At 39.6% G+C, this 14,948-nt stretch overlaps 1 protein-coding gene across 1 annotated transcript in view; it reads right to left on the bottom strand.

Moving 5' to 3' along the window:
• Positions 1-7,767: 7,767 nt before the first annotated feature.
• Positions 7,768-14,948, bottom strand: part of RAP2A (RAP2A, member of RAS oncogene family) — a 40,391-nt gene continuing 33,210 nt past the window's right edge. Inside the window, exon 2 of the mRNA XM_082366195.1 lies at positions 7,768-11,580. Coding sequence (XP_082222321.1) covers positions 11,343-11,580 — 238 coding nt within the window. The 3' untranslated portion in view covers positions 7,768-11,342. The remainder of the gene's footprint in view (positions 11,581-14,948) is intronic.

Below are 14,948 nucleotides of genomic sequence, written 5' to 3'. Positions count from 1 at the left end.
GTGACGGATGTGAGAACGGTGGTTCCTTGTGGGGTTCCTTGTGGGGTGTGGGTATTGAGAAGGAGCATGAAGTAGCCCTCTGGAGCGACAGAAAAGGTCTATATCTTGATGTGGTTGGTGGCTACATATGTAAAAGTTCCCTGAGGTATAAAACACTTAGTTTTGGGCATTTTACTATATGTGTGTTATAAGTCAGTTAAAAAAAAAAAAAAAGCAACCTCAAACTGTAGTAAATTCCTTATTAATCCAATGTAGATTAACTGGTTTGTAGACTAAATCTGGTTAAGGTGCTACCGTCACCTGTGATAGTGTCACTTTCTAGGGAAGGTTGGCTGGAGTGGGTTTAGTAATAAGGTCGTCCTGATTAGTGCATTGACTCTTCTGCAGCAGGAAGAGCCAAGCTTTAGGCCTTGGTGATCTGATGGGGGAGGAGAGGAACGCTCCAGGTTTCATGCTCCTGATTTAATCGACAGCTCCTCCCACTCAGATATCTACCACCAGATCTTATCAGCTGTCTCTTAATCACCAAGGCTCTCTGGGAGAAAATCTCTCTAGGGAGGAAAATAATCTCTTTTCATGGGCTGTTAGGATAGTCTGCAAACCAAACCAGTTAACCTGCAGCCAGGTAAATCCAGTAATTGACAATAAATCAACCATCACTGGACATTTAAACTGCTTTGTTATTGAACCAATTTTACAAAGAAGAAAAAAGGAATCAGATATTTGCTATTTTTAAATTAATTTCATTAATATGTCTTCATTAGCCTTGACCAAGAGAGGTTAAAGAGGTAACTTAAAGGACTTCCCTGATGGCGCAGTGGTTAACAGTCCGCCTGCCCATGCAGGGGACACAGGTTCGAGCCCTGGTCCGGGAAGATCCCACACGCTGTGGAGCAACTAAGCCTGTGCGCCACAACTACCGAGCCTGTGCTCTAGAGCCCGTGAGCCACAACTACTGAAGCCCGCACGCCTAGAGCCCGTGCTCAGTAACAAGAGAAGCCACCACAATGAGAAGCCCGAGCACCGCAACGAAGAGTAGCCCCCGCTCGCCACAACTAGAGAAAGCCCGCGCACAACTAGAGAAAGCCCGCGCACAGCAACGAAGACCCAACGCAGCCAAAAATAAATAAATAAATAAATTTATTTTTTTAAAAAAGAGGCAACTTAAAGACGTAACCTTCCCACCTCTCACTGCGAACAGCAGAGTAACTTCCAGGATCCACCAATGGAAGCATATTCTGTTGAAATGCTAGTTTATCATCTAATGAAGGTCAATCAATTTTCTTTGAATACTGTACTGGTGCTAGATGGATATTTGTTTTGATCAGGAAAACTGAATTTAACTTATGCCTATTTAATGTTTAATACTTAAACATAATTAGCCCTTGCCTTTTTAGTTAACACTGTAGTTAATAAGGACTTCCTACATGTCTGTGGCACACTGGACATTTTTTTCTAGATACAGTGGTATACATGATTGTAAGGGAGGGATTAAAGTCAAGATAAATGGGGGAAAAAGGGTATATAGTGAAATCCTTAGACTGTAAATTATAATTCTCTAAATAGGGAGATAGTATGTAATAAAGTCCACAATATTGTGTGGTAGGCAGACTTCTAAGATGGCACCCAATGATCCCTGCTTGCTGGTATTCAACCCTGTATTAGTCAGGGTTCTCCAGAGAAACAGACCAATGGGATCTATCTATCTATCTATCTATCTATCTATCTATCTATCTCTCTATCTATCTACCTACCTACCTACCTATCCACCTATCTCTCTTTCTGTCACCTATTTATATATGGAGGGAGATTTATTATATGGAATTGGCTCATGAGATTATGGAGGCTGGCAAGTCCCAAGACCTGCAGGGTGAGTCAGCAATCTGGAGACCCAGAAGAGCCAATAATGTAGGGCCAGTCTGAGGCTCGAGAACCAGGCGTGCCAGTGATAGAGTTCCAGTCTGAAGGCTGGCAGACTCCAGGTCCAGGAAGAGCCAATGTCTCAGTCTGAGTCTGAATGCCGGAAAAGGCTAATGTTCTAGTTCAAGGGCTGTTAGGCGAGAATTCACTCTTACTTGGAGAAAGGCCAGCTTTTTTGTACTATTCAGGTCTTCAATGGATTAGAGGAGGCCCACCCACATTAGGGAGGGCAATCTTGCTTTATTCAATCTTTCCGTGTAAATGTTGATCTCATCCAAAAATACACTCACAGAAACACCCAGAATAATGTTTGGCCAAATATCTGGGCACCCATGGCCCAGTCAAGTCGACACAAAACTCTTGGTAAATTTCCTCCTCTTGAGCGTAGGCTGAACCTAGTGATTTGCTTTTAACTAAGAACAAGGCAAAAGTGGAGATGTATCACTTCTGGGATTAAAATACAGGACCGTAACTTCCGTCTTGCTTACACTCCACTCTTGCTTTCTCACTTGCCTGCTAGGATGAAGTCAGTTGCCACGTTGTGAGCTGCTCTATGCCAAGGCCCATGTGTGCAGCCTTCGGCCCAGCCAGCAAAGAAGCGAGGTCCTCAGTCTGATAGCCCTAGAGAAACTGAATCCTGCCAACAACTACTGAGGGAGCTTGGGAGTGAGTCTACCTCGAGTCCACCCTTAAGATGACTGAAAGCCCAGCCCCACAGCTTGATTGCAGCCTAGTGAGTGACCAGAGTCATGCTTGGATTCTTGACCCACAGAAACTGTGAGATAAATAAATATTTGCTGCTTTAAGCCTCTAACTTTTGGGGTCATTTGTTACAAGCAATAGATAACTAATAGAGTGTGTAAATGAACTGAAAGGTAGTGAGTGATGATGCAAACAAAATAAACTGAGGGAAAAGGTATTCAAACTCTACTTACAGAAAGGTGTTGGGGGACTTCCCTGGTGGCACAGTGGTTAAGACTCCACACTCCCAATGCAGGGGGCCCGGGTTCAATCCCTGGTCAGGGAACTAGATCCCACATGCGTGAAGCAACTAAGAATTCATGTGCTGCAACTAGGGAGCCCGCTGGCTGCAACTAAGGAGCACACATACCGCAACTAAGGAGGCAGCAAGTTGCAACAAAGGAGACTGCTGGCTGCAACTAAGGAGCACATGTGCCACAACTAAGGAGCCAGCGAGCCACAACAAACGGGCACGTGAGCCGCAACTAAGGAGCCCACCTGCCGCAACTAAGACCCAGTGCAACCAAATAAATAAATTAAAAAAAAAAAAAAAAGAAAGAAAGGTGCTGTGGACTCTGGTGGAGGAAAGGCTGTCCTCCCACCTGTATTTGTACTCGCTTCCATCTCCATTCCTCTCCCAGGACGAGGCCAGCTGCTGGAGGATGGGCGGATTAAGCTCACTTTGGCCACAATAGCTGGCTTCCCAGATGGCCCCCTGCAGGAGAAAGGCCAGGGTCTCCCTGCCCTTCTTTCTTCTCCCTTGTGAAATGAGATGAGACTGGAGGCAGCTCCCCCAGGAGGGTCCTCTGCCGGTGAGCCTTCCCCCATTCTGCTACCAGGACTGGGGAGATGGCCTAGGGGAGCACCTTGCCAGACTCCAGATCAAACTTGCTTCTTCTCTTTTGGTTCTTCACACCAGCTGAGGCGCTCTGGTCTTTCTTTGCATTGCAGAGGCAAGACTCAGGACCTGGATTCAGGCTCCAAGACAGAAGTAGACAGAGGTCTTTGGATTGCTTCTCATTCTAGGCTCCTCTGGCAACCTGAGTCTGGGGGGGTCCAGTCAGTACACTAGTGTTTTGCACTGCAGCTTTAAAATGAAAGCTCCGGCAAGTAATTGCCATTCTCTCGCTCTGGTATTTTAGGGTGTGTGTGTGTCTGTGTGTGTGTGTGTGTGTGTGAGAGAGAGAGATTGTGTGAGGGTGGGTACACATGAGCTTATACCTCCCTCAGGGATGACATGGATTCAGGGATTCCTGGATGTTTTGGCCAATGCTTTCTTAATGGTACCCCAACTCATCATTTTCGGATATGGACCCAAGTCAAGCAGACTGTGCGTCACAATGCAATGGGGTGGGTATTATGATGTGGGGAGCAGGGTCCAGACTGTTGTGAGTCAGCCTAGGAGTAGACATATACACTGGCCAGCAGAGGCTTTAAGGAGAAAACTGTCACTAGTTTAGACATTTTTCTTTGGTTTTATCTTTCTGCCTTCTTCTTAGCTCTCTCAAAAAGGTAAGCTCTGAGGGCCAAGGTTAACTATGGGTCTAAGCAAAATACACAGAGACCACAGTGCCTCTTCTCTCTCTCAAGACTAGACTTGCCAGCTTCACAATTGATCCAGGCCTCTCACCTGGACGGAGTCCCCACAGCAGGGTTTATAAGGTAAATATCTAATAGTAGTATTTCCCAAATTTTGCTCCAGATATTATATGAAGAAAGTATCCTGCAGTCAGGTTAGATTTAGAAACACCAGCAGAATTTTTCTGAGCCTTTTCCAAGAAGTGAGATCTATTATGCAGAGTTTTCCAAACTTACTTGACTCTAGAATCATTTCCTACAAAATATCTCATGGTATAAGACTGCCTCAGAGCTCTTGGGTAAAAAGTACCCAAAGAAATGTGATGCCCATTGTGCCATAACATCTCATTGGCAGATCTCCCCCTGGAACCTGGACTCAGAGTCTAGGCTATGACTTTCTCACTTTCTTACCACACAGATGTGAAGAAGGACTAAATAAATGAAGCCCCTGGTTGCTTTCACACTTTTTTATTTCCTAACTCAGATTTTGTGACTATCTTCACAGAAATACTATTGCCTTTTCACTAATAGTAGAGCATTTCTTGGTGTTAGTAGTTTCCCACTAAACAATGATTTCTTTCAATCGCTCTAAGTATATGTGAATCACTCATTTTGTTGAAGCGTCTTAGAAAATAACTTTCTAATCCTGATGTTTTTAATCATAAATGTCACTAAAACCTAAAAGTGTCTAATATTTAACTGTAGCCATAGACCTAGCATTGACTCTTCTGTGTAGTGTCTGATCTATACATCCTTCTGCCCCCCTTAGTTTTGCGATGGCCCTGAATTAGCTCAGTGCCCCCACTTCCCACCCTCCAGGGGCATGGCTCTTGCAGACCCTGTAGTTAGCCTGAACGCTTCCTTGGGAAGTAGACACTTGCTCTAATAGCAGAGTCCCAGAGCCCTGCTGTACTGCCATCCATCCCCACCCACCACAGAGACTCCTCAAATTCCCAGGATGAAACAGCTAAGGTCTGTTGCACTGGCTTTAGAAACAAAGAACGGCGCCAGCTGCAGTCTCTGTGGGCTGTGTGCCCAGGACTTTGGCTCCTCTTGACTTACTGAGCACGGGCATGTAAGAGTAGGAAAGGTATAGATTACTTAATTCTTGCCAGTAGGCTAATTCTTATCTGCCTTGAGGTAAACGGAAAGGCAAGGAGAGGACTATTGCTAGAGGCTGAATGTTTATGTCACCTCAAAGTTCATTATGTTGAAACCTAATCCTTAATGTGATGGTATTAGGTGGGGAGGTCTTTGGGAGGTGATTAGGTCATGAGGGTGGGCTGCTCATGAACAGGGTTAGTGCCCTGATGAATGAGACCTCAGAGGGATGCCTTCTCCCTTTTGCCAAGTGAGGACACGGAGAAGTCAGCCGTCTGCAACCTGGAAGAGGGCCCGCTCCAGACATCAAATCTGCCAGAGCCTTGGTCTTGGACTCTGAGGTCTCCAGAAGTGTGAGAAATAGTTGTTTGTTGTATAAGCCACCCAGTCGATGGTATTTTGTCATAGCAGAGTAAAGGAAGCAAGATAATTAAATTGTCTTTTTTATCAGGGATTATGTGTATGTGCCTATCTGTATGGCTGCACCATGCCAGATGTGAGTAATCCTCAAGGAGTAACAGGTGAATGAGCCTGGAACGAGTGGATACCATTTATAAAAAGACATAATGGTGGGGAAAAGGTGATTTAAAGTTAGAAGAGTCTGCATCTCAACTCTGCCACTTTTATTAGTTGAGTGACCATGGGTGAATCATTTTTAGTACTTAGAGCCAGTTTTCTTATAAGCAACATAGAATTATTTATCCTTCTCACCACCTGTGTATGTGTATCTGTATATGCAGAGAAATATGTCTAGAATGGTTTACATCAAATGTTAACATGGTTGTTTAGGGAATTTGGAAATTGGGTGGCTTTTCCCTTTATATTTTGTGCTTTTCACTAATATTTTATCTTTTTTAAGGTAAAAGTGTAAAGCATACCCCAAATACTGTCAATATAAAATTGTAATCATATGATAAAATGAAATCTTTCATATTTTTGAGTTTTTGAAATGGGAGAGTCTTATAAAAATTCCCATAAATCCAACCAAGTATCATTCCTTCAGTTTCTTTTTTCCTAACTTGTGTGTATAAATAGGTCTTCATATTTAATCTTTCCAGCAGACAGTCTTCTACCTTTTTCTCCATTAATCTTGGAGGAATCTTTAGAAGGTAATATGAAGACTACTGTTTTAAGAAAATATTGAAAGAAATAACAAACCACCTTACCTGGAAGAGCAGCAGATCTTTTAAAGCCTAATACTTCAAAGGGAAAAACAAAAACAAAAAGCAGGGGAAGAAAGTTAATATGGAAAAATGTAAAACCAGTTTAAATTATCCATTTAACAAATGAAGTGCCACTATGTTTTATTCCTAGTTACATGGAAACATAGATATTTTGAATTAAAAAACAAATAAGAGGTTAGCAGCTTTTTAAGGGAGTTTGTGACAATTTTCTCTGCTTCACAGGTCCCAGAGGTCAGATGGGTTCCCAACTGGTGGCAGTTTATTCCTTCAGCTATTTATATTTTTATTCATGAACCTCTAACAATCAATAAATGGTACAACTTGTGAGAATTTCAAAATACTATTTTCCAGCTGCAAAGAAATTCTCCCAATTGAAATTAGAATTTGATAGGCTTAAATACTTTACAAATGCTTCAAATGAGATTATGAAGCCAACCAGTAGATATTTATTTATTTTACTAAAATATAGGCATGTTTTCCTTTAAATATTTGAGATTCTGTCTACAGTGCCTCTGTTATATTCATTCAAATTATTCTTATATTCCAAAACAATGAGGCTTCTAAACTGGTGGAATGTTGCCAGGAAATTTCAACAGAGTTTGAAGGCAACATGACCAAAAGGCACAGTTTAAATTGGCTTAGGGAATGAATGGGCTCCTTATCAGAGCAGCTGAAGGCTGTATATAATTAACAGCATCTGTCAACATTAACAGGGCCGTATATAGAATAAGCAGGCCCTACAGCCCTACTAAACAGCAACCTCCAGCTTCTGGTACCTTAAAATCCACAAGACCTAAACAAAAAGACAGCCCCAAGCCATGACTAGAAGGACACTGATACATTTTAGTGATACTAGCAGGGCTACAAAGCAACAGCTAATTAATGTTAATTATCTAGAACAATTCTGTGAACCAAGAGCATTGAGATTTCAAATTAGCCAGCTATCATCAAAAAATATAAAATACCATTTAGGAAGATAAATTTATATTTGAAATTACTGATTTAAAAATCTTTCTCATGTTATTTTAATTTTTAAATGGTGTGAAAATGATCTACTAAGTCCCTTTTTAACATGATGAATTTAATTCAATTTAATTCAGCTTGACTATTTCTGTAAGAAGAGTATTAAATTCATTCTATGGCAATTTTTAGGGTTTTTTTTGAAAAAACTACATTAAATACGTTTCACTCATGAACATGTACAAAACAACAAGAACCAAAAAAAACCCAAACCCAGAGGAAATTTCATTAAATAAATTTATTTGTTAAAATAATTTAACTCCAAATACAACTGTTGAATTTGCATTGAGTTATAACTACAATTCATGTTTTAATTGAAATGTCAAGGTTTAACAACTGACATTGTTACAAAACAATAAACTGTGGTTCAATTTTAAATGGTCAGTTGTATTAGAGCTCAACAGTTAACTGTGAACTATATTTATCTCTGGGAAATCCCAAATCAATAAGGATAAGTCTGTTTCCAAAACCCACTGCAGTCATTCTTGAAACCCTGATCAAGATTTAAGAGATGCACAATGACATGTTAAAAAAAAAAAAAAAAAAAAAGACCCTCATAGTCTTTAACATTTGATTGGCTAAGGAGACAATTAAAGCTTACCCAAGCGCTAACACAAGGCTACTGAGAACAAAAAACTACAAAACAAACAAAAAACCAATGGCAACAAGCAAAATAAGCACTTTCATATTCATACATATAGACAATACCCCCAGTGGGCAACTCCTGAAAACAAACAGCAGACACCCTTAGGCAACATTTCTTTATACAGAAGAGTAAATATCAGTAGTTTTACCACAGAAAAGTGATGGCAACTGGGCAACTGTAGCAATCAGAGTCAAAATTTCAGTCCTAATTCTACAAACCAAAGGAGAAAATCATCAAAGCACCTTTCAATAGTTTAAGGAAGATTTTATGTAATACTTTTGATCAGATGCTGGCTTGTTTTGTGTAACTTGAACAAAATGAAAGGCATCAGTTACCATCACTATCACAGCTTAAAAGAACCAAAAAAAAAAAGTTGCAATATAGAACGAAAAAACTTAAAAAATGCTGCCTTTGTATAAAAGTAAAACGAGATGAAACAGAAAAAAAAAAGAAAACCTTACCATAGTAGCTAAAGAAAAAGTGGGTCTTTGGATCAAACCATAACATTTTTAAGGCATGTTAGAAAAACTTTCACTTATCTAGTTGCTAGTCTGATCAGGGCATAAAATAAATAGTGACCCAAGGTCACCAACTTTTAGCCACTATTATTTCATGTGCCAACAAATTTCATCTTCCTGTTCTTAAGCTTTGTATTAACATCTCAACAAACACATTCATTCAAGCTGAGCTATATCCATACCAGATGAAATACCAACAGTAAGAGCACACAAGCGTTTCCACATTTCTGCATATCTTTGATGCTTTGTCACTAAATATTCAGGGCTGTGTGGAAACACTGATCAGGCAGCCAAATCAGTTATTAACAACTTTACAGTAAAAAACCACCTTATTGTCTGAAAAACACGTCTAACTAAAACCCCAATTTTTAGATAACCTTTTCCACCTTATATCTTGCCATACCTTTCATATTATTTAACTTATTTTTCTTGTCTGCATAACAATCCACAATGTAAAACTGTAGAATCTTTATAGATGTTTTTAATATGTAATCTGTTGCCATAAATTGCTACCAAATATGGAATTCTAAAAAACAGAATCATTCTTAGAAGTTACAGGCTTCAAAACTCAAACAGTGCACTAACAAATATTTCTAATTCAGTTGATAAAATCATATTTCTTTAATCTTTGATTTCTCTACGTGATTGAGTCAAATCACCTTTTACGTGATGAAATTTATTTCAATAAAACTGGTTAGAACTTTCTGTCCTATCAACAAGGTGCTTCATAATTGGGGATCATAAAAAAAAACTATATTGAAGAATGCAAATATTCACAATTCAAAGACTTCTGACAACCACGGCCTGGTTTTACCCACAGATCTCTGTTTTCTCATCTATGAAAAGGACTATCCACCTTTTTTCTCTCCTCTAACCTTAATGTCAGGTTACTAAACACTTGGGGGGCTACCTATGATTTCAATAATGTATAAAAACAAATAATTTAAAAGAAAAAAATGGTTTTGATACACTATATTCTGCAGTACAGATTCTCATTATAGGCAATTATCTCTGACTTGTGCCAAATTCGTAGGAACAATAAACACACATGCACACGCAAACATACACTCTTCGCTCAGTTACACGCATAAGACCCGAGCTTACTTGCACAAGAGTGTGAAACCAACAAAATGTCGGGCGGTATGTAGATCACAGGCTCAGTGATACTGCAGTTCTGAAGGCCAAATTTATCTCCAGAGGATCAGCTCAAGATACTGTCTTCAGCATTTATAACTCTGAAGTTAGTTGAAAACCCTTCTGCACTTGATTGTAAAACTTATGAATAGGTTTTTCATGTGCCTTTAGTCATGCAAATGATAAATACTTTACGGCTATGAAAACCAAAAATGTCAGAACTTGAGCACCTTTTCAAAACAAAATATTCACTCTAGCTTTATTTGCCACTTCAGTAATCAGGGCAAAATTGTTATAAGAAAATCTTTATATAATTCTCCAGGAAAATTAAAGGGTTTTTTTTTTTTTTTTTTTTTGTCTCTTACCTTCCACTCTATAATTTATGTTCTACTTTTAAGCCCAAATTATTTCACATGTTTATTCAATGTTTTAAATGCCTGCGATAAAGCTCTGCTATAGAAAACTTGATTTCGAAAGCAGGTTAGCCAAGAATCACACCACAACCATAGCCCTTAAAGGCAAGAAGGAATTTGCTGCTTTAACGAACGTAAAAATGCAAGATATCTGTACTGTCCTGTGAGGTTTCTGCAAACGGGAACGTGTGGATGCAACATGGCTTCGTTTTCCTTACATGATGGTACTAGTTAATCTACTAGAACACTTCTCGTTAGTAAGGCTACACAATCTCTTTCCGTCACAGTTGCTTCCTTCTTGTTCAGTAAAGTAATAAAGACCATCCCTGCTTAGTTAACAGAGGGTGGGTTTGGGGTTTTAATTCGGCTCAAACCCTTGTAAGAGTCTCCACTTTCTGGGCAAAGCAGGTGATGACCCATCCTAACACTAGGCTGTATTTTTACACAACCTGTTGTGACTTTTGCTCTATCAAGGACTGATGTGTGAGTTAGTTCCGTGTCACAAATTAGGATAACATCTACAATTAAGCATCGATATTGAAAAACAAATATGTCAGCTGAGCAAAGAATCTCTCCCTGTAATGCTGTTGGCAGGTCAGCTGTTGTTATCTTACTTGACGTGATACATTGGTTAGAAGCACTATAGCAGTTCCTGAAATTCAGTACTCTTGTAGGAAAATATTTCTCCTTTACTTAATTTTTTTTTTTTTAACAGAAGACAAAATATTTTAATTGTAAGTGGTCACAGGAATTCTTCTGGTTTCTTGCCCATGATTATTTTTAACATACACCATAGTTGCTTCTGTCAACTCAGTGACAATGCCATGACAGCTTTCAAAGGAGAACACCCTGTAGATCGACTTGGCTATGCCTGAAGCTGCAGGTGCCTAGAGAAGACTGAGGACAACGGTGAAGACTGGAGTTACTGAACCCACATGTTACTCAGAGACATCAACTGACCATCACTGCTCCACTCTGAACAAGGACTGCCATTTCACTGGAGAGTCACACCACACATCCTGCCAGCTCCACTGTCGAGCAGACGAGGCTGGTATCGCCTACGATTCAGGGCAGCCACGTGCGAGCGCTACTGGATGTTACACGCGGAACAGCACGGGTCATCCTTGTCGGGCTGAGCGGCATAGTTCATTTGCCTCACAATTTCTGCAAAGAGTTCGTCCACCATTGTTTTACTCTTGGCAGACGTCTCCATGAAGGGGCAGGCCCACTCTTCTGCAAGGGCTCTGCCTTCATTGGAGGACACTTCTCTCTCACTTTCCAGGTCTACTTTGTTCCCGACCAAGATGACTGGCACTTTCTCATACCTACGAGAGAATAAACAAAACACACAGATGTTGGAGAAGTTAGCACGAAGTTAAACAGGTAAAGTGTATTTTCTCTTTTTTCACTATATTCTGCTACAAATATTCTTTTTAGTTACATGAAAAATTATTTGCTCCAGTTGGTCTGACATTTGCCAGAAGGCATTTAGAAGCAGCTCTCATAGTAGGTCATAAATGGGTTTTTCAAAATGATGTTTTAAATTAATCAATTATACATCTTCTAAAATCAATGTACCTTTCCAGATATACTTGGAAAATTATTCTCAGAATCTCAGAATAAATCCCTTTATACAGATTAATTTAAACTTTTTTCATTATAAGAGATGCTTACAAAAATTCAGGCAATGAGGTAATAGCTCTTGTGACTAAACGAATAATTTATAATTTTATATAATTTCAGCATTTTACTATGTTCTAGAAGTATACAAAACTGATCATGTTCTAATAGTTCCTAAATAAGAAAAAACTAGTAGAACTCATTAGGATGAAACCCACCAAACACAACTACACTCTATCCCTTTACACAAACTGTTATAGATTAGCCTGTTGAAAGACAATCACGGTTCTTTTCGGCCTGACAAGGACTTAAACATTCCAATCATTAGCTTTATTTGATGTTACCACTTCTTTTCCTTCCTAACTAGAATCAGTGTGCTACAGACTAAATGTGTGTCCCACCAAAATTCATATGTTGAAACCTAATCCCCAAAGTGATGGTGATGGTATTTAGGTCGGGCCTTTGGGAAGTGATTAGATCATGAATGGAATTTGTGCCCTTATAAAAGAGACCCCAGAGAGCTCCTTTGCCCCTACAGCCAAGTAAAGACATAGTGAAAAGATGACAGTGTATGAACTAGGGAAGTGGGCCCACACCAGACACTGAATCTTCCAGAGCCTTGATCTTGGACTCCCCAGCCTCCAGAACTGGGAGGAATAAATTTCTGTTGTTTAAGCCATGCAGTCTATTGTATTTTTGTTACAGGAGTCAGATGAACTCAGGTAAGGCGTCTATAAGTAAAGATGTTTGGAAAAAGCTAAACTAATAGACAACAGATAATATGAAAAGAACAAAGAGGTTCTAAATCGTTTTGGTACTAAAGATGATTCTCTCTACAATGGTTACTCATGGTGTAAAAATACATGGTGCTACTGTGTATATTTATTTACTATTTGTGTTTATGTTTGTTCTAAGCAATGTTGCTAATACATTTGTACTTTATACATCATTTTAAAAGCTTTTTGTGATTTTAGGATAAATCAATACCTGTGTCTGTGTGTTTGTACTTACCCCCAAGCAGAATGCATCTCTAATTTATCAAGGAAGCAAACTGCAAACCTGCACACAAGTGATAACAAATGTGACTAGATACAGCTAATCAGTTAGAAGAGAAAGCTACACATAGTCAGGATTTACTAAGGCAGGATTTGTACAGCATTTTTATCATTCAGGAAACTGAGTAACAGGCTGGCAGCTAATGTTAGTGACAGTACTTCCAAAATTCCATCATCCTGGCAAGATGGTTCATCTCTACTCACCCTAATTTATAAAGCAAACTATATTCCCAACAGAGTCTCTCTTTTTTTCTTTGGCACAAGATCAAACTGAGAATGGTCTCAACAAGAGGTCACACTCCAGGCAGTGTGCCCCTTAGAAATCTGAAACACACAAGCAACTTAAAAATGAGAGGGGATAGTGGGGATAACAATATCAAAGGTAAATCTAAGATTTGGATATTATCATTTTGCAGGAAATGGATCTGGACAATTCCAATTTTTATCAAAGGAATTTCCATGCATTTACTGTATTTCAGCGGTGCCTAGGCTTTCTGATCTCAGATCATACTGAGAGCTTTGAACATATGACACAGGAGTTTTTCACATCTTCTAGGACCCTCACATACAAACAATTACGTGTACCCCTTGGCCTCTGGGAGGACAATGGCAGTGAGAATGAAGCTGCATTACAAACACTATAAATCAGCTGCTTTGCGTACAAGCCCTCTTGGCCTGCTGTACAGAGAAGCTTGGCAAGGAGCTGACATGGCCAGTCCTGTCAGGACAAGGTCAGTTCCTAATCTGTTTTACTTGCAAAGGTATAACTGCATTTTGTTTTTCTTATAAGAGGCTATACATCACTGTGTGTTTAAAACACTCTGTCTAGAAGTGAAGTAACATAAACATTAATAAAATTAAGTAAAATTTATTGATTAAAGTTAAAATTAATTTCAATCTCTGTTTACAATACTTAATAAAAAGGAAAGTGATAAGGCATCCCTTTCTATTATTAATCAAGTGATAACTATTTTAAGGAATACTTTTTAGTTTAAATACACAGCATAATATCATGCTTTATACATAAAGAAATATTTCTTACACTTTTAATTAAAAACTACGAATATGTGGATTTTCAAAACGTGTAAAAAAACCAAATCATTAACCATTGTATGATACACTGAATGAAGAATCTGAATAAATCTAACAGGTTCTCAAAAGGGTAATAACTAGAACACTGCAAACACAGGTCCACATGCAACAGTATTTAATGATTGTTAAACCAAAATGTGCACTTAGTATCAGAGACCTTGTCCATTATATCACACACTGAATTCAGTGGTCTTTCCTAAAACCAAGATGCTAAAGATGCTAGAGAAATCCAGCTTAATATTCTCAGAAGAGTTTAAAAGACTGAATAAGATGTTTAAGAAAAAAAGGTATTATGTACATTTCAGAACACCAGACGGTGATCAATTTTGTGGCTCTTTCAGTTAACATGAATATGAGAGACAGGATTTGGAGGCTCAGCTTCCAGTCGGGCCACTGAGAGGCTGCAAGACTGAGCAAATCAGTTACTCTACTCGCCTATATTTCATTTACTCATCAGTAAAGCAGGAGTAACAATATCTGTTCCCACTTAACACACAAGGTTGCTGTAACGGTCACATGAGAGAATCTAGAAAAAACCAAGTGCCGGTGCTTCCCTGGTGGCGCAGTGGTTGAGAATCTGCCTGCCAATGCAGGGGACACGGGTTCGAGCCCTGGTCTGGGAAGATCCCACATGCCGCGGAGCAACTAGGCCCGTGAGCCACAACTACTGAGCCTGCGCGTCTGGAGCCTGTGCTCCGCAACAAGAGGGGCCGCGATAGTCAGGGGCCCGCGCACCGCGATGAAGAGTGGCCCCCGCTTGCCACAACTAGAGAAAGCCCTCGCACAGAAACGAAGACCCAACACAGCCATAAATAAATAAATATTAAAAAAAAAAAAAAAAAAAACCAAGCGCCGGATAAATGAAGGGTGGTGTTCTTTCCCCTCCTGCCCGCTGATATGAGACCACGGCCTCAGGAAGTGTGAAG

Source organism: Balaenoptera borealis, assembly GCF_965194805.1.
Source record: "Balaenoptera borealis genome assembly, chromosome: 18".
NCBI classification, from domain to species: domain Eukaryota; kingdom Metazoa; phylum Chordata; class Mammalia; order Artiodactyla; family Balaenopteridae; genus Balaenoptera; species Balaenoptera borealis.
Note: the sequence above shows the minus strand (reverse complement) of the source record. Positions and strands in the feature narration are given on the sequence as shown.